The sequence below is a fragment of the Penicillium rubens genome, assembly GCF_028828025.1.
Source record: "Penicillium rubens strain IBT 27055 chromosome Unknown utg000003l_segment0_segment0, whole genome shotgun sequence".
Lineage (NCBI taxonomy): Eukaryota > Fungi > Ascomycota > Eurotiomycetes > Eurotiales > Aspergillaceae > Penicillium > Penicillium rubens.
The window spans coordinates 6,236,638-6,255,327 of NW_026890601.1; the positions used below are offsets into that span (position 1 = coordinate 6,236,638).

General features: G+C 50.2%; 7 protein-coding genes across 7 annotated transcripts; 4 read left to right on the top strand and 3 right to left on the bottom strand.

Moving 5' to 3' along the window:
- Positions 1-846: 846 nt before the first annotated feature.
- On the bottom strand, positions 847-2,863 carry N7525_008606 (uncharacterized protein; the record flags this gene model as incomplete). Its single annotated transcript, XM_002562666.2, has 4 exons — positions 847-1,509; positions 1,568-1,618; positions 1,679-2,433; positions 2,488-2,863. 4 exons carry the CDS (start codon positions 2,861-2,863, stop codon positions 847-849), a joined length of 1,845 nt encoding a protein of 614 aa, XP_002562712.1.
- A 1,337-nt stretch (positions 2,864-4,200) lies between these two features.
- On the top strand, positions 4,201-5,239 carry N7525_008607 (uncharacterized protein; the record flags this gene model as incomplete). Its single annotated transcript, XM_002562667.2, has 4 exons — positions 4,201-4,240; positions 4,303-4,576; positions 4,645-4,992; positions 5,050-5,239. 4 exons carry the CDS (start codon positions 4,201-4,203, stop codon positions 5,237-5,239), a joined length of 852 nt encoding a protein of 283 aa, XP_002562713.1.
- A 1,103-nt stretch (positions 5,240-6,342) lies between these two features.
- On the top strand, positions 6,343-8,196 carry N7525_008608 (bifunctional nucleoside/nucleotide kinase/histidine phosphatase family protein; the record flags this gene model as incomplete). Its single annotated transcript, XM_002562668.2, has 4 exons — positions 6,343-6,390; positions 6,765-6,837; positions 6,889-7,475; positions 7,531-8,196. The coding sequence occupies 4 exons, from the start codon at positions 6,343-6,345 to the stop codon at positions 8,194-8,196; spliced, it is 1,374 nt and encodes a 457-aa protein (XP_002562714.2).
- Positions 8,197-8,617: 421 nt separating this feature from the next.
- N7525_008609 (putative vacuolar morphogenesis protein AvaB) lies at positions 8,618-11,739 on the top strand (the record flags this gene model as incomplete). The annotated part of the gene is made up of 5 exons (XM_002562669.2): positions 8,618-10,115; positions 10,163-10,978; positions 11,029-11,137; positions 11,189-11,623; positions 11,682-11,739. 5 exons carry the CDS (start codon positions 8,618-8,620, stop codon positions 11,737-11,739), a joined length of 2,916 nt encoding a protein of 971 aa, XP_002562715.2.
- Positions 11,740-11,925: 186 nt separating this feature from the next.
- N7525_008610 (uncharacterized protein) lies at positions 11,926-12,201 on the bottom strand (the record flags this gene model as incomplete). The annotated part of the gene is made up of 1 exon (XM_002562670.1): positions 11,926-12,201. The coding sequence occupies one exon, from the start codon at positions 12,199-12,201 to the stop codon at positions 11,926-11,928; it is 276 nt and encodes a 91-aa protein (XP_002562716.1).
- A 627-nt stretch (positions 12,202-12,828) lies between these two features.
- On the top strand, positions 12,829-15,342 carry N7525_008611 (uncharacterized protein; the record flags this gene model as incomplete). Its single annotated transcript, XM_002562671.1, has 1 exon — positions 12,829-15,342. One exon carries the CDS (start codon positions 12,829-12,831, stop codon positions 15,340-15,342), a length of 2,514 nt encoding a protein of 837 aa, XP_002562717.1.
- A 428-nt stretch (positions 15,343-15,770) lies between these two features.
- N7525_008612 (uncharacterized protein) lies at positions 15,771-18,475 on the bottom strand (the record flags this gene model as incomplete). Its single annotated transcript, XM_061214432.1, has 5 exons — positions 15,771-15,959; positions 16,064-17,772; positions 17,839-18,018; positions 18,077-18,224; positions 18,290-18,475. The coding sequence occupies 5 exons, from the start codon at positions 18,473-18,475 to the stop codon at positions 15,771-15,773; spliced, it is 2,412 nt and encodes an 803-aa protein (XP_061068863.1).
- Positions 18,476-18,690: the final 215 nt, after the last annotated feature.

The following is an 18,690-nucleotide window of genomic DNA, read 5'->3' on the forward strand; positions in this document are numbered from 1 at the left end:
ATTTCCAAATCAGGGCTTTTCTATGATGATTCTAGATCCTGCAAATGCCAAAGGTGTTGGGGGCCAATAAACGTCCGATGTAAATATTATTGTATTTTGCTGCATGCAACTACAATAGAACAGGGTCTGACAGGAACCCTGTGACTCTCTTGTCGATCCATAATATCTGACTCATCCTTTATGGCTTGAGGCTCGTATAGGATCGACCTAGGGTCTCCGGGCCTTTTCTTCTCAATCGACAGTCCTCATAGGCTGGAACTAGGGTCAGATTCGCTTAAATTCGGGTTGCGTTTGCCAATTATTTTCTGTGGCTGATGACAATGACATTATGCGAGGTTACCTGGGTAAAGGACCAACAAGGACTTTGATGATCTCTTCCGATTGGCTATATTATTAGCTTGCATACAAGCGCAGCCATCATCTGCTCGCTTAGCGCTGTTGGGTGCGCCACCATGCACCCGGGGTCCAGCTGATTGGTTTCTTTGATCAAGGACAAATGTAAGATTATCCATATGCTAATCCTTCATGGAAAAGCCGTGAGCTAGAATAACCGGCGTCCAATAGGAGAATAAGAGGAAGGTAACTCCATATCAGTGTATGGGGATTGCCGAAAATCACCATTTGTCCTCTACTTGCATACAAACTGCATTAAAAGCCATCTAGATTGGAGGAATTGCAATTCGAGCGAATCCTTCAGTGAGAGGGTTACATTGGGATAGAACTCTTGTAAATGGCTGATTCATTAAAAATAGTTCTATACCTAGGTAGTAAAACAGACAGAACGATCTCAGGGCATCTCTTGACCCCATCGCTTCAGATATAGAACATTACTCCATACCCATCCCACTAAGCATTAAATCCCACATCCTGAGCCTTGACCAATTCCTCCCTCTCATAAAGAGCTTCCGGTCTAATATCCCTTCTCAACAAGTACCGTTTAAAGAAATACCCAATTTGCCTCAACCCATACCGCGCATGGAGCCTTGTCGGCACAGAAAAGACCTGATCCAACTCCTCAAGCGTCTTCCCCTTTGTCTCAGGCATAAACAAGAGTATCATCCACCATCCAACAAAGCACCAGCTTGCATGCCAAGCAAATGCTCCCTGCGTTGTAAATGCAGCACGCAGAGACGGCCACGTCACGCCCAGAAGGAAATTACAGAACCACATCGTTGCTGTGCCTAGCGCCATTCCATATGATCGGACGTATAGCGGGTACACTTCGGCTGTGTATGTAAATGGCACTGGTCCCTCGCCCGGTGAGTAGACCACGCCGAAAAGATATGTTCCCAAAGCGATGCAGGCGAGACGTGCATGGTGGCTGCTCTCTGGGATCCAGAAGCTGAACCCTGTGAATAGCATTGCCATGGACATGAGTGGGAAGGTGAGTAATAGGAGATTGCGTCGGCCGAATGTGTCGATTGTGTAAATTGCCGGGATTGATAGGAGCCAGTTGATTAGGCCCCAGCCTAGTGAGGCAGCTAGAGCAGCCGGCGGAGAAAAGTTGGCCTAGAGCTTCTGTTAACGATCCGGTGGAGAAAAAGTAGGATCGATAGCTCGGATTGACCTCGAGAAATATCTCGGAAGAATAGTATGATATGACATTCACGCCACAGAACTGCCCAAGTTAGCTCTCTCTTCAATTACTTGGACTATCTTGCTGAAAATCCACACTCACCTGCTGCATAAACATCACAATTTGAGACGCCAACATCGCCCGCCGATTTCGCGGGACTTTAATCAGTTCCAGCAGCTTGTTACGCCCAAGCTTGATGCTATTCTCAGCCTCCAGCAGGGTATGCATGTAGTACAAGTCACGAGCTGCCTGGATCTTATGGTTTCGCAGCGTACAGATAGACCTGTACGCACGGTAATACTGCTTCTGGCGTATGTACCAATGAGGTGACTCGGGACAAGCAAAGACAAAACAGCAAACGACTAGAGCCGGGAACATCGCCGAGGCCATCATACAGCGCCAATTCAGGCCGACAATGGCACTCGACTCCACATTGTAGAATATGAGGTCCGATGCATAGCCGACCATAATCCCGAATGCGGTCCACACATGCCACTGCATAACCAATGCGCCACGGATAGACGGCGGTGCTGTTTCGGCTGCGTATATCGGCACAGTGGCTGATTTGGGGCCAATCCCGAAGCCTAGCATGAATCGTGCAACAAACATCGCCCACCACGTCGAGACAAATCCCTGCCAGAGACAGGTTATCGCAGACAAGCAGCATGCTATGAAAATTGTGCCGCGGCGCCCGAACCAATGGTTGAATGGGACTGTCAGCCAGGAGCTGATGAAGGCGCAACAGAGGTATGGTGCTGAGTTTACTAGACCGACAAGCCAGGCACTCCGAGAGGATCCATCGCCGATACCGAATTGGTGTTTGTAGAATATTTGGGCTCCGTTGACAACCGTTTGGTCTGCTATTGTTAGCAAGGGTATTCTTTGAGGTTTTGGAATGAACTGCTACTTACCCATTCCCTGAACTGTGGCGGATAAAGAGCACAACGTAATAACAACATACATCTTCCACGGCTGTGACCAGCGATGCGTAACCTCCCGGCGCAATACTGCCTTCTCCTTGTTTGTTAGACCAGCCACATTGTCATACCGTTCCGGAGACTGTGCCAGCACAGCACCCAGCTCGAAAGCACGGATATCGGACTCGTCGCCCATCTCGTGAAGTTCAGCAAATGTGCGCCCCTGATCCCGTAGTTCAGTATGGCTGAACCCGGCCAGCGGGTTAGAGAGTTTGGCATTGAGATCGCGCCGTGCACGCTCAGCAGTCCCGAATGGTTGTTGCGGCACGACCTTCTCGGACAGCGTGTCAATTTTCTCCCTTTTTGTCATCTCTATTTTTTGTGTTTTTCAAAAGCTCTATGGAGGAAAAAGATTGAGACGATGTTTGGGTCTTAGGGTTGGGAAGGACTGGGTTCCCGAGACAAAGAAACTCGAAGGCAAGCAAAACACATGACTTTGGTCTCTCTTCTCCAGGGTATGGGGTACATTAATGTATATGTACAGGAACATTCAGGTGGGTCTATCAATGAACCTGTCAAAGAACGGGGCATGGGGTTGGAGAGGGCTGAACTAGTAGATGGGTATTATTGGGCAGTGATTGGCAGGGCCGGGGTTTATTGCAGACAAAGGATCGTGATATGCTGTTTGCCCCATTTCGGGCTGTGCCTGCACGGCTTATTGTCAATAAAGTCAGTGGAATAAAGGTATGAATCAGTTAAGAAATGAATCATAAACTTGGTGGAGATAGTGGGCACTCCTACAACACTGTAGTCCGAATCAGCGATTCCATCCAAGGCACGATCTACCCCGTCAGTACTCCCTTGCAACGACCAAAATCTTGTAAGACTGATGACTGGCAGAGATGTACATCTTAACTCTTGTCTGAACTTTTAAGTGTTGAAAGAGACGAATATACTACGAACTACATATGTAAACAGAACAATGGAAGAATATGTGTATTACCAGTGTATCAATTGGATTCTTAGCCTAGGAACTAGTTCTATATTGTTGAGACGAGCATGCGACAATCTGTGAAAACCCGTAAAGGTCTGTGAATCATATTAGCAATGATCGCGACATAGACTTGAGAGAAACGAAGTCAAGAAGCTCTATCAGATAACTTTATATAACAATTTTTATCAACAATATAGTTCAGAACAGGTCTGTATGAAAAGTTCACTCATCATAAAAGAGGCAATGGGGGAAAAAAAAGAAGAAAAATCTTGTTCAAACTCACGATTTGAAATTTCAGCTGTCCCAATGAAATAGTTCATCATCATATGAATTGAATCATGATCGGGGACAGCTTGGCATCTCAGAGATGTACTAGAAGCTTGGCATGAACAAAGCTTCCTGGGCTTGACATGTACAACCACAGGTTCAACGCTAATTTCAAAGAAAGCAAGCCATTGAAACCCTTGGACTGTCAAAAAATATATAAAAAGAGAAAAGTTATTTGATAAAGAGGAAACAAAATGAAGGAGGAAATTTTAAGAGAGCTTAAATAGTAAGTGGAGTGCCAGTTTTGCACTGTTTGCACTCTCAGAGAAAAAAAGTGGAAGATGCAATTTACCCAAGTCAACTCTTCGGATTTTTTGAAATTATTTTAGTATAACTGTCTGGCCCGAGTGTCTTTACGCTTGTACTGAAATACTCCCTGAAAAATTATGGATGATGCAGAGAGCCCCAGACTGGAGGAGCAACAGAGTAAGATCGTCCTGAAAAAGTACCCCAAAGAGTCTCGACTAATCGATATCTACAAAATACAGCTCCTACCAAGTCTCCCTTTACAAATGTCCGCACTGACGGCCGAGCCTTCAACTCTCCCAATTGGCGCATGAAGGCTGAAAGCCCAGCAACACCATCGCGTACCAATGCCAGCCCAAGCGCGAACCCCAATACCTCTCGTGCAGCCTTCAGTCGGCCTGGAGCGCACGTGCCCCAAGCGATTAACGATGGCCGCCGCCTATACGTTGGCAACATGCCATACACGGCGAAGATGGAGGATGTGGAGGCGCTGTTCATAGCGGCCGAGTTCCCTATGTATGCCTGCACTACTTGAACCTAACGGCCGTTGAATCGTCGCCAACTGAAAACCCCCCTCCAAATAGCGAGCGCATAGATATTGCCATTGACCCTTTTACCGGCCGGAACCCTTCTTACTGCTTCGTCGACTTGCAGAACAAGGAGCATGCCGAGCGCGCCATGACTGAGCTCGATGGCCGCGATATGTTGGGTCGCCCGGTCAAGATCAAGCCCGGTGTGGCCAAGTCTCAGGAGCGCATTCAGAATCCGCCTGAGCCGTTCCGCATCGATTGCTGGCGTCAGCAAGAGAGACCTAGCTTTGCCAAGGTCAACAGTGACTCTAGCAGCCGCGTATACGTTGGTGGACTGCCGCGATTGACCGACCACGGGGCTGTGCAGACCAACATAGAGATGTTCTTCAAGGGATTCAAGGTGTAAGTTTAGATGGCTTGGAATTTGTGTGATCAAATACTGATACCCTATGTTTGCAGTGAACATGTCAGCAAGCTCTTCACCCCTCACCCCGCTAAGCGGTTCGAACCCGGCGAGCACTACTATCTGTTCGTCGACGTGGGTTCTCCCGAGCAAGCCCTGAAAGCCATGGATACACTGAATGGTCGGGAAGGACCATGGGGTGGTCCGCTACGTGTACAGTTTGCTCGTGGTACCAAGGATACCTGATCTAAGTACCGAGGCTTGTCTAATAAAAAAATAAGTATTATTAATGATAGGACGTGTCGCATTGCATGAGCTATGATACCTGAATAGACTACAGAATTACATGCATAATATATCTCTTTAGTGTTTATTTTGTTACGAGATTAGTCAAGGTAGGACTTTGAGGGGGTTGAATATCTTGGCTTGAGACAATATCAAAGCTATTATATATCGGATAAAACTATGACACATGATCCATGGATAGCCGGGTCATAAGACGAGGTCTATAATTTGCTCCGCACACCCGAAGATGATGCCATCATAAGGAGATATTCATCTGTGAGGCTAGTCAGAATACTGCCCATGTCGAGTTGAAGCATAACTATGCACTATATATGTATATAGCCATATCTGCACTAGCTCAATGAAGAACGCCGGTGTGTTTACCTCGGGAAGGATGTATATTCATTTCCAGCCTTTCCAAGCCAAGTCGATCTGCTCATAGATAGAACTTTTCATTATAGTTAAATCTCCCTGAGTTGCCTACATGTAGTAGGCCCGGGTATAAGCGCCCGCATAAAACAGCTGTATACCGAGATCATCCTTGAAGGTTACATAGTATATGAGTAGTATGTATGAAAAACGGATATAGTATTTTATCTGTCTTTAACGTTTACAATTTAGGTTAGAGGTAGCAATATGTCAGTAAATGCCCGAACAGGATCTTATAGATATACATGTGTAATATAGTAAAGGAGGCAGATCATGCCTATGTACTCCGTATGTCTGTTGTAGTGTTCAATAGATAGATGAAAGTGGATTGATTCACGATGGAGATGACGTTAGTGGGGAATCCAGACTCACCGCATTATGCGCCTCCCTGAATTCTGTTTCTTCTGTTTCTTTCTCTATTTCTTCTGGTCTCTTTTTTGGTCTTTTTTTGAATTTCTTTTCTTTTTGTGAATTCATATAATCCATTCCTGCTCATATTCTCAATATCTTCTTGACCAAACCCCCATGTTGGGTTAAGTTCTGCTTTTTGGTCCTCCGGCTTCGGGTCGGAATTGCCCCTAATCTTCCCGAGATTCTCGTATTTTGCCCTTCTTCATATAACATCAACCTCAAAAATGGCTTCAAAAAGTGTCCGAAGCCAGCATAAGGCATTTGTTGCAAGTGTGAGTGGAATTCCTCCGTTTTTATGTTTTGATATCCACAGTATTGTTGCGTTGTTACTCTGCCGAGGCTTTGCATTGCATGTATGTGCCCAGGTGGGTTAGGTTGATTTGGGATGATTGATCTTTATGTTGGAAGTATGAAATGCCTTTAAAATGGCGTTGCCTGGGTATTCAAATGCAAGAAAGTAGAACAGACTGCAAGAGCACTCTCTCACGCGCGATTCTACAAGTTTGGGCCTACTATACCTTCAATCTTGTCTACCTTCTGTTTCTTACTCTTTCTTACCCCTTCGCGATCCGACACTCCTGCAATCTCCGTTTTCTTTTTCATCTTTCAACAAATAAAAATGCCAATCGCTAACTTTGGTACGCAGTCCGACGACTCAAAGATATGTGTTGTCATGGTGGGCCTCCCGGCCCGAGGCAAGAGTCTCATCGCCGGCAAAGGTAAGTGAACCAGCCATCCCCGAGTCAACATGTGAGACTGACTTGTCAAAGCCATGCGCTATCTGGGTTGGGTGGGTATTCCTGCACGTGTCTTTAACGTTGGCAGTTACCGCCGCTTCAGCACTCCACAGCCACAGGCGGGATTCTTTGATCCTCACAATGAAGAAGGCGAGCGTATGCGCCGAGCTGCTGCAGAGGCTGCCATGTCTGACATGCTCCAGTGGTTTAATACCGGGAAGGGTGTTGTGGCCATCTTGGATGCCACCAATTCCACAAAGGACCGCCGCAGGTGGATCTATGAGAAATGCACCGAAGCCGGTATCGAGGCTCTCTTTGTTGAGTCGATTTGTGATGACGAAGATCTCATCATGACCAACATCAAGGAAGTCAAGACGACATCCCCGGACTACAAAGGCCAAGATCCGGAAGTGGCTGCGCTTGATTTCCGCAACCGCATTCGCAACTATGAAAAGGTGTACGAGACCATCGATGATGACGAGAAGAGCTACACTTACGTCAAGCTTATCAACGTGGGATCGACGGTCATCATCAACCAGATCAAAGATTATCTGTCCAGTCGCCTAGTCTATTATATCCAGAATATTCACATCAAGCCCCGTTCAATCTGGCTATCAAGAGTAAGTCGCATATCAAAATCCCGGGATCATTTTGAAGCGGGGCTGACGAAAATAGCACGGTGAATCCGAGTTCAACCTGACCGGGCGAATTGGAGGCGACTCCAACATCTCCGAGCGCGGCGAGGCATATGCCCGCGCACTCCCCGAGCTAATGCGCAAGTCCGGTATTCCCGACAACATCAAGATTGTGATCTGGACCTCAACCTTGCGCCGCACTATCCAGAGTGCCCGCCACCTTAAGGCAGAAACTGGCTACGAGACGCTGGAGTGGAAAGCCCTGGATGAGCTGGACTCGGGCGTCTGCGACGGTTTGACCTACGAGCAAATTGCTGAAAAGTACCCAGAGGACTTTGCTGCCCGTGATGAAGACAAGTACAACTATCGCTACCGCGGTGGCGAGTCCTACCGCGACGTCGTCATCCGCCTTGAGCCCATCATCATGGAGCTGGAGCGCAGTGAGAATGTTATCATTGTCACCCACCAAGCTGTCCTCCGCTGCATCTACGCTTACTTTATGAATGTACCTCAGGAGCAGAGTCCCTGGATGGAGGTGCCTTTGCATACTCTTATCAAACTCACGCCCCGCGCTTACGGTACCGAAGAGCAACGCTTCAAGGCTGATATCCCCGCTGTGTCGACCTGGCGCGGGAAGGGGACATCGGCGAAGCATCAGGAGTTCCCTGCCGAGGGAAAGAAAGAGGACACGGAAACCAAGAATTAGGGATGTGTTGATCTGCATCGGCGTGGCGTCACCTGGATGTGGAATTCGGACTGCATGAGATATTCAGATACCAAAAACATGGCTTTTCTTCGATTATGCGTTACATACTTTATTAAATCTATTCTTCAAGTCATCTTCCTCTCTGGTTTATCGTAATACTCATATCTTTTTGGAAAGTTGAAGGTCATTTCGACTGAAATGACATTGTTGGACAGTTCCAAAACACGTTGTGACATCCTTTCCCTCATTTACAGCCAGTTTCAAACAAACGCCAACCCATCAGCTATCTCTCTACCCCAAGCAGAGAAAAATCGTATGAATAACCGACAAGAGAAGTCATTGTGCCTAGTTAGCTAGTTGCCATCAGGTCCAGCCCCGGCCAGATACATGCTGACTCAGAACTGACTCAGCCCCGGACGTCATGCGGAGAGCTCCAGCAGCAGCGCCCCTCGAACCTCGAGCGGAAGGAATTGAAGACAGCACGCCCATGTTGTCAGCATTTACCGCGCGGCCGCTCGTGGAGCTCAAGCCGCGCGACAAGTCCCGCATCGACTCGGTCTTAGCCTACGGTGACCGTCTCCTCGCTGGTCTAAACAATGGCAACCTCCGCATCTACCGCGTCACCGACGACGGCAAGACCGAGCTCCTCCGCGAACTGGAGAAATTCTCCCGATACAAGATCGAACAGCTTGCCTTGATTAAGGAGGCTAACGTGCTGGTGTCGCTTTCCGGTGGTTATGTCTCGCTCCACGATGCGCAATCCTATGAGCTTGTTGAGCAGCTTGCTCAAACGAAGGGCGCTTCTGTCTTTGCCATCACGTCGAATGTTGTCAATGATGTCGATACAAATGTGCCTGCTATTGTTTCCCGCTTGGCTGTCGCCGTCAAGCGGAAGATTCTTATGTGGGCGTGGCGCGACATGGAGCTGGAACGGGATACGGCTGAGCTGAGCTTGGTTAGTGGGGTCAAAACTCTCACCTGGGTTGCGGCTACACGGCTAGTGGTTGGCCTGAACTCGAGCTTTGTCATGGTCAATATTGAGAGTGGGCAGTTCACGGACCTGGCTGGACCGGGCAGCATTGAGGAATCGGGCCGGTTCACGGGCGTTGGCGCGGCGAGCATGAGCTATATTGGTATGGGAGGCATGGTGCCGCGGCCGCTTGTGACTAGACTGCGTGAAGGGGAGATTCTTTTGGCTAAGGACGTCAACACGAATTTCATCGATGTGGACGGCCAGCCTCTTGGCCGGAAGCAGGTGCCTTGGAGCCATGCGCCGGTGGAGCTTGGATACTCGTACCCGTTTTTGTTGGCTTTGCACGACTCATCAAAGGGCGTGTTGGAAGTACGGAACCCGGAGACCTTGTCGCTACTGCAGTCTGTTCCGTTGCCGTCGGCTAGTATCTTGCACATTCCGCAGCCGAATATCAGCCTCGCCCATGCCGGGAAAGGGTTCCTTGTGGCAAGTGACCGCACCATCTGGCGCATGGAAGCTCTGAGCTACGATACCCAGATTGATGCTTTGGTTGAGGGTGGTTATCTAGATGAGGCTATCAGCTTACTCGGCGTGCTGGAGGATGCTCTCTTACGGGATAAGCCTGGTCGACTGCGCGCAACAAGACTTGAAAAAGCGCAGAGCTTGTTCGCCTTGAACAAATACCGGGAGTCTCTTGATCTTTTTACTGAGGTGTCTGCACCTCCCGAGAGTGTCATTCGCCTCTACCCTCGCTTGATTGCGGGCGATCTCTCTACGGTCCCGGAGCCTGAAGTTGCGAACGGAAAGGCGAATGGATCCCAGAGCGACGGGTCATCCGATGATGTTGCTGCTGGACAGGCATCCACACACGCAGCCTCTATTATATCTTCTGTGCGGAAGCCTGATGAAGGAAGCGAGGCTAGCAGTATCCGTGGAGACGACAAAGGTACGGCTTGCTCTCATTGGTTTTGAATACATGCTAACTAACTATAGGTCTTCGAATTGCTGTCCGCGAGCTACAAGGATACCTGGCAGATGTTCGCCGACGTTTCCAGCGCTTCCTCAACCCCGACGGATCTCTCAAAGCTCCTGTACCAGTCGAAGCCACAGACGAGGCAAGTGACTCGGTCCTTAAGCTGCTGGATTTCCCATCGCCCGATGAGTTTGCCACACAAATTTGCGCCAAGGCACGGTTGGTTGACACCACTTTGTTCCGTGCACACATGTTCGCGACGCCATCACTAGCTGGATCCCTCTTCCGCATTGCCAACTTCTGCGACCCAGAAGTAGTCATGGAGAGACTCGAGGAGACTGGTAGATATAACGACCTAATTGATTTTCTTTACGGCAAGAAATTGCATCGCCAAGCACTTGAATTGCTCCAGCGCTTTGGCCAGACAGATAACGGTCCTCTGAGCGGTCCGACACGCACAGTCGCCTATCTTCAAAATCTACCTCCAGATCAAATTGATCTGGTTCTCGAGTTTGGAGAATGGCCGCTTCGTGCCAATCACGAGTTGGGAATGGAGATATTCCAGACCGACACTGAAAATGCTGAGACGTTGCCCCGTCCACGAGTCCTCGGGTTCCTCGAAGGAATAGACACTACACTTGCCATTCAATACCTCGAGCATGTCATTCATGAATGGAACGACATGACGCCGGACATACACCAGAGGCTGCTCATCCTATATTTAGATCAACTTACATCCAACGAGCAAGGGGAATGGAAGGAAAAGTTCTTGACAATGTTGAAAGAGAGCGAGCAATACTCCCCAGCGAAGATGTTAGATCGGCTCGATCGAGAGGGTACGTTGCGCGCTACTCCTGTGAGACAAGCTATCCCTGACGAAAACCAGATCCCAACTACTACGAAGCCCGAGCTATCCTATTTAGCAAGATGGGCCAGCACCGACAGGCGCTCGAGATCTACGTCTTCAAACTTGCGGACCACGAGAAAGCAGAAGAGTGAGTGATATATCATTTCCCCCAAAAGGAGCAATTGCTAACACCAGAAAGATACTGCAACCAGGTCCACCTCGCCGAAAAGGCCGAAGAAGAGAACTCCATCTACCTCACCCTCCTTTCCCTCTATCTCTCCCCGCCCCACGGCTATGAGCCCCAAAACGACCCCGCGATTGACCTGCTAGCCAAGCATGGCTCACGCCTCCCGGCTGATGCCGCATTGAAACTCATCCCGGACAAACAGGCTGTGCAGAAACTTGAATTTTATTTCAAAGGCCGCATGCGTGCCGCAAACTCGGTTTTCAATGAAGCGCGCATTGTGGCAAACCTGCGCAAGGCACGGGATATGCAGATCCAAGCCCAGCTGGCTCTTGGCGAGGGTATTCGTGGTGGAGGCACGCGGGCCCGCCACGTCACTGTCACTGAGGAGCGAATTTGTGGAGTCTGCCATAAACGTTTAGGTGGGAGTGTGATCAATGTTTTCCCCGAGTAAGTCGTTTCAGGGCTTTTGTCTTTTTTGGTTTGCTCATCGCTGACTTGTTTCCAGTGATACCGTGGTTCACTTGGGGTGTGTCAATCGAAAACCCAGTGTTCGAGCTGGGTAGTATCCTTGCTCTCCTGCATCTGCATTCGCGGGGTCGTTCTTGTTCTCGTTCATGTCCTTGGTTTTTCTTTTCTTCTTTTTTGTTTCGGCTCAATGTTCTCTTTTCATTTGGTTTGTTTGTGTCGACTGAGGCTATCCCAGCGACTTTGATACCCATAGCATCTGCCCAGTTCAAGATACATCATGGTCATGCGATCATGTCCTCAACCACCTCCTCTCCGTAATTCTCCTCCTCCTTAGCTTCCTGTGCCGAGAGCTGGCCCTGAACCTTCTTGTCCTCTTCCATGCGCTCCGTAAGGAAGACGTTGATCTGGTCCTGCAGTTTGGGTACGAGGGACTGCAGCGCTGATAGGTGGGCTTGCTTAGCCGCTAGTGTGCCGGTTGTGGTTGATATCACATGTTCAAAGGTTTCGGTCACTTGAGGGGCGGTGTAGACTGCGCTCAGGCTCGTGTTGGAGGCCATTTTGCAATTCGCCGGGGAAGGGGAAATTGTTAGGGGAAATTGTTTAGGGGTATTATTAGCCCTGGAGGGGAAGATGGCAGAGAATAATGTCCCCAGCTACGCTACCGCCTTTTTTACCGCCTTTCCGCTGATCTAAGCCCACATCTCCTCCAGGGCTGGAGGACAGTCCAGGTACGGCTGGATACCGAGGTTATATATTATTAGTTGATGGTACTTTGATGATCACACGGTAGCATTTCTGAGCCTGATCTTTTCTTAGGTTCTAGTAAGGCCGTAGTACCTAGTCTATATGCGGCCTGGATATAATACTAGTATGAAAGTCATGGTAATGTGGAAAAAAGGAACATTCAAATCTGTTAGATAGACGAATTCAGGTGCGTAGGACACCATGAAGCAGTGAAATGGTCTACAAATATAGGTCTTAAAGCTATAGACCCCGTTAAGTCCAGATCATATCAAAGCTTAGCCAAGTCTCCGCATCTTTCGTCGATCTGAGATTCTGCCAGATAGAGGAGAGGAAGGGATCGGCGAGTGCCCAGATGTGGCTTTTGTAACGTTGTAAACAAAAAAACCTCGCTGAAATATAAACTGGCCTAAAAGAGATAGAAAGAGCATGGATTATTCGTTATGAATCCTACCTTCCGATCCCCCAACTCCCCTGGGCGTCAAGCGCCTGCCCCTCGTTACCCCCGACCTCCATCTGATGACGAAGAGGAAGACGACTCCGATGAAGACGAATTGGTTCGCCCCGGATCCTCCGGTAGTGACGCCTCTTCTAATGTGACCACCGTTTCCGCCGCTCCTGTCACTCCGATCAATACTCAACAGCCCGGGGGCTACTTCCCTCCACAACCACGCTCGGCGACTTCGCCTCATCACCCTATGCCGAACCCATCAGGCCGAAGGCCGTCCGGCCGGGGCCCCTCTGTCGAGTTACCCCGGCACCGATCACGGCATCACTCGCAGGGCTTCTTTGAGCCTTCCCTGCCGACCGCTTCCTCCGACCAGGTCCCTACCGTGTCAGCATCCCGTATCGCCGCCCAGGCAGCAATGCAGCAGACAAAAAAGCAACAAAATGTCACAACCCCGGTAGAGGATGGTTCTCGTCCCAGGCGCAGTGGAAGCAGTTCACCTCCTCTGATGCCCGCCCCATTGCGTGTCAACCAACCGTCTCCCCAACCGCCTCCGCCGTCAGGGAACGTGGCCACGACAGCTGCGAATGTGGTCTTCCCGCGAGCCGGTGCTGCACCGGCAGAACAACAGCCCGAGAAACAGAAGAAGAAGAAACTCTTCTCAAAGCCAAAGCACATCGGGATCAGCAGTCATAAAGATCTGGGCAAAGACCGTGGCCTTCCATCCCCGAGCAAGATCAGTGGGTTATCCCGCATGGTTAGCGGCTCGACTACAAACTTGGCCGACCTGTCCTCGAACAACTCGTCGATGTACAATTTATCCAATGCCTCCGTGAGCACAGTTGTCCCTGCAGATCGTCCGCCAATTCAAGAGAAGGAAAAGGAAAAGGACAAAGACAAGCACAAGCATCATTTCCTGTCAAGGCAGAAACTGAAGTTAAAAGACCGTGTCGAAGACCACTTCAACCTCCCTCTATCATCGGCTTCGAGTAATTCTCGCCCGGCAGACCCCAATGCCCCACAGTCTTTATACTCCTTTACGCCTGCGTCTCCGGCTCCTGGGGCGACGTTTGGCAAGTCGGTCAGTGGGTTGGATCTCCTGCATGGCGGTCGAGCACTGCGTGAGAAGAAAAAGGAGGAGAAGGCGCTTGCTGAGTCGGAGCAGATGGAATGGCTGGCCAATAATGCTGGGGGGCCAACGACACCCGGTGGCTTCCCAGGTCCGTCCTCAGTCGGTAGTTCGGGGACACTCCCCGAGTCTATGCTCCGGGAGACCTTGCAAGGGTTTGGGTTGAATAACATGACCCCAGAGGATGCGTGGGACTTCCTCAAGGCGAAGCTGCTGGTCATCTTCGACGGTGAAGATGTGCGCATCGCCATCGAAGATCTCAACAAGCTGGTGCTTGTTCATTTGCAGCGTTGTGTTCTTAAGAGGGCTCCTACTTCTATTGTAGTGGACCTGCAAGAACTCCTAGAGACTGGATTCGCGACCTTGAATCACAGTTCCCTGATTGGACTCCCAGATGAAAAGCTGGTCCCGCATCTGGTTCAAGTGTGGCTGCTGGTGTTTGGCACGATTCTGCCCTTTATCCAGGCTGTGTTTCTTCCCTTGGATCTCGAGTTCAAGGGCTGTGGATCCTTGATGACTAGCCGAGAAGCCGGTGAGTTCTGGGGTGCACTGCCTGTTGGTGGGACACTCGATGTGCGAAGTCTAGTCTTGATCGCCTTCCGTGATTGCATGATTCTGAATCGCTACGATGCCCTCAAAGCAACCTTCTCCCGGCTCAGCCTCGACTCCATCAACTCCGGGTTCCCAACACTCAGCGTCACAGCCAAGAGTACCGGCACTGGAGGCCGTCCTGGCACTGCAGCCTCGCTTGATGCCGGCTTCGGTAGCTACACCTCGCAGTCATCCACACTTCTCAGCACCGTCACCGACAGTTACTCCTCCGACGGCATTAGTGCCCTGGCCAACCACCCACGTCCAACAAGTAGTGACTCTCGCAGTCGCGCTACCTCGAACACATCCTCCAACGCAGATCCTCTCTTTTTCCAGTCTATCACATCGCCACCAACCTCCAACAAACGGCCCACCGTCATCCACCGCGGCAACACCTCCGCCGACTCCTCCCACGTCATCACAGAGACCGTCGGCCGCATGCTACAATGCATCAGCGTCCTGGCCAGCGTGCAAACAGACGACGCTTCCCAGGAGCGGATCGAGATTCTTAGCAAAGCTCTCAAACACAACTGGCTCGGCCGCGGCCGCACCGGTCGTGATCGTCGTGGCTTCGTCGGCGCCAAGATCCGGCCTGTGATGGTCGGCGGACCTCCTGTTATCGATGATGGAGATTCCCTCACTACGGCTGGCATCAGCATCGGTGCTAGTACCAGTACTGGGGGCTCCCGGGGCCGAGGTGACTCGTCCTCGTCGGAATGGAGTTCGAATGTTCCTGGGCCTGGTATGAGTATGCGTAGTGGTGGCAGACGAGAACTGAGTGTTCTCTAGCTTCGTGTGTTTTCTTCTAGCTACTCGTTATGATTGTATGACGGCAGGTCGGACTTTGGCAATAAAGGGGCGTTTCTACTTTTAAAGGAATTGATATCCTATCTCGGGCATTGAGCAATTTTCACCTATGCCACTCTACTCTGCAAGGAATTGTATAAATCTTACAATTTTTTTTTATTTGATTTGTAGATAAAGTAACTTTTTTTTGGCCGTTTTGGATTTTTCCCTATTTTTTTGTCCTTTTGACTTAAATGTGAAGTCAAATCCAACAGTAAATCTGACAGTCAATTGTCGCATATGGCACCCAGGGCCCGGCCAACTAGCCACTGGGTAAAATCCTCGATATGCATATGCATATCCTCCAGAAATGAATGGTGTCTCACCTCACCATCCATCAAAAAAATCTCAGAGACCCAAGGGTAAGCGGCTCACTTTCGAGCCCTGCCCTTACCCTTCAAGTCGATCTTGCCAGCCTCCTCGAGGACATCGTATCGACCCTGGCATGCAGCGCCAGAAACATCCCAGCCAAGCTGAATCGAAATGTCCTCGGCAATCTGCGCGAAGCTCTCGTCATCCGGCTTCGAATTGAACTGGCTAAAGGCATCTAGAAGGGCCTCCTATGCAAATGTCAGTAACCGGAATAAAACAAACTTTCCATCCCCAAATCAAACACCAACGGGCATCTAGATTGAGGTGATCAAAGGGGCAGAGAAATACATACGTCGAAACCGGGCCAAGGACCAATTCTATCCTTGATCCGTCCCCATCTCTTGCTCAGCGCTCGCCATGTCATCTCGTCGTCCAAGTCACTTCGATTCTGGTTCCATGCCGCAGTGATGTCAAACCACGACATCGATTCCGTCTCCTTCATCTGCGACATCATCTTGTCTGCGGTAGGTGCTGTGTCCCATGAGTCTGGGGTTGCGTTGCCCTGGGGGTTCTTCTTCGTGTTGGTGCTGGGGCGGGGCATGACATCGGAACTGCGCAGACGGCGCGGGGAGACGGTGACGGTGGCGCGCGGCTCTGGAGTAGCTGTCTCAGTCTTGGTGCTGGCTTTGGAACGGCGGCGGGATGATGATGCGGTAGGAGCAGGTGTCACGGACTGGTCCTTGGAACGGCGGCGGTTCGAGGCTGACATAGCCGGAGGAGTCGTGCTCTTGGCCTTGGATGAGGCGCTGCGGGACGGCATCGAGACTGAGGTCTTGACAGAAAGTGTGCTCGAGAGATCTGGGCTTGGGCTCTTTGTCTTCGGTGAACTGTGTCGGGCACGCTTTGGGACTGAGCCTAGGTCTGTTCCCTCCACTGACTGCAAGGTTCCAGAGGTGGTTGGAGCCTGGGCGTGTTGGTCAGACTCAAGTGCACCAGGTTGAGATGGACTTGACAGGTCGCGGCCGATAGCGGCCCAAAATTCAGGCTGTAGGAAATCCATCCCAGCAGTGGCAGCTTCCATCTCAGCAAAGATACGGTCCATGTCATCGATCGTAGTGTAATGCGGCTCTTCTGTCTGAGAATAGGGATGCGTTGAAATATCGGTATGGCGGTCCAGATCATCAATTGCAGTGTGATGAGGCTCTTCTGTCTGAGAATACAGATGCGTTGAAGTATCCGTATGGCGGTTCAGGTCATTGATGGTAGTGTAATACGGATCTTCTGTCTGAGAATACAGATGCGTTGCAATATCCGTATGCGGGTCAGCCATTTCACGCAGGACCTCTTGCTCAGACGCCAGGATGCGTGCGTACTCCTCGGGAGTGTAGACACCCATGGGGTCAATGGCCCGGTTGCTTTGGTCGAAAGTCTCCTCGGGGTACATGAATGTGGAGGGGAGGACATCTGGGTCTTCAAAGGACGGGTTTCCTGGTATTACCGCTGAATCAAGTGGCTGCCGGTGTGAAACCATATTCGGATCCATGGAAGGATCCGTGGGGGGACCCATTGAAGAGTCACTAGAAGGGTGCGGGGGTGTAGAAGGGACAAAGTCCAGCGTGGGAGATAGGTGACCAGCGTCCCGGGACGGAGCTTCCTCAGAGCTCGAACGGGAATTGGGGGACATACTGGTAGCAGGGAGCTCCGAGGTAGGATTGACACTAATCGATGTCTCGTCGTAGTCAGAAGAAGATTCATGTGATGTGCTGACAGCAGTGGGCTTGGGAGAATCCATATTGGAATCAACAGGCGGTTCTTCAGCAGAGTTTAGCAGATTAGACTCGAGATAAGATGACGGATTTCGGGGATCAGATGGAGCAGTCGAGTGGATGGAGTCCTGGCTGGAATGAGAAGGAATGGGAGTCACGTCCTTGGTGCCCTTTGCACTCGTCGGGTCTGAAACAGTGTCGGAGTCTTCAGTGATCTCGCGAGATCTCTTCCTGACAACGATCCTTACTCTAGGAGTGGAAGTGGGAGTTGCCTCGTTAGGGCGTCCCTCTGCACCTGCATTCGTAGAAAGTCTGGGTTAATGCTCTGACAGTAGAAGTAATAGAGTTAGTGGGTTCTCACGAGATTTTTTGGTGATGACAATTCTTGTTCTAGGAGTGATGGGAGTCACGTCCTTCGGGTGTTGCTTTTTTGACGACTCTGAAACAGTGTCCGAGTCGGGGGTGGGCTCGCGAGGTCCCTTTCTCATAACAACCCTTATTCTAGGAGTGAGGATGTGACTTGCATCCTTGGGGCGACCCTCTGTATTGGAATTTGTGTTAGTGGTCTGAGGATCGAGAGCGGGGATGAAAGCACCAACGGGAATCGTAAGACACAGTGTGACTAGTTGCAGGTAGGTAGTTCTCAGAATTCTCTTCAACTGGAGCAAACTGAATTCGTGTGGATCTAACAGGAGCAGGTCTGCGGTCTGACTCGTTCCCAGTGGCTAGCTGAGGAGGGAAACGAATCTTCATGAAAGACACGTTAGCGGTTAACGTTGGGGTTAGACAAAACACTGAGGATGTGAACTTACCGGCGTGGGTGCCTTAACCTCAATACTATCCTGTGCTGGCAACGTCTGCTTGTTGACTGGGGTAGGGCTTTGACTTGGATGAAATGAAGCATCGGAATCATGGACGGACGGCGTTGCACTCGTTTCTCTCTCCAATCCCACGACAAGGGCTGGAAAAAGATCTCTGATAGTTCGATCAGAAGCCATATTGTGCAATTACAAGGGAGGCGACGAGGATAGAATTATTTGTTCACAAACGATTGCTATATACGTGTAGGCGACATCATCATACATGTGATACGAGGTAATCAAGGCGATTTAACGAGGTAAGCGATGTACCTCACAAGTACTATAGTATGTAGATACCTACATGCAAGCAAACGTTTAAATAGGAAGAACCATCTTGGAAGGTCATTCTATAG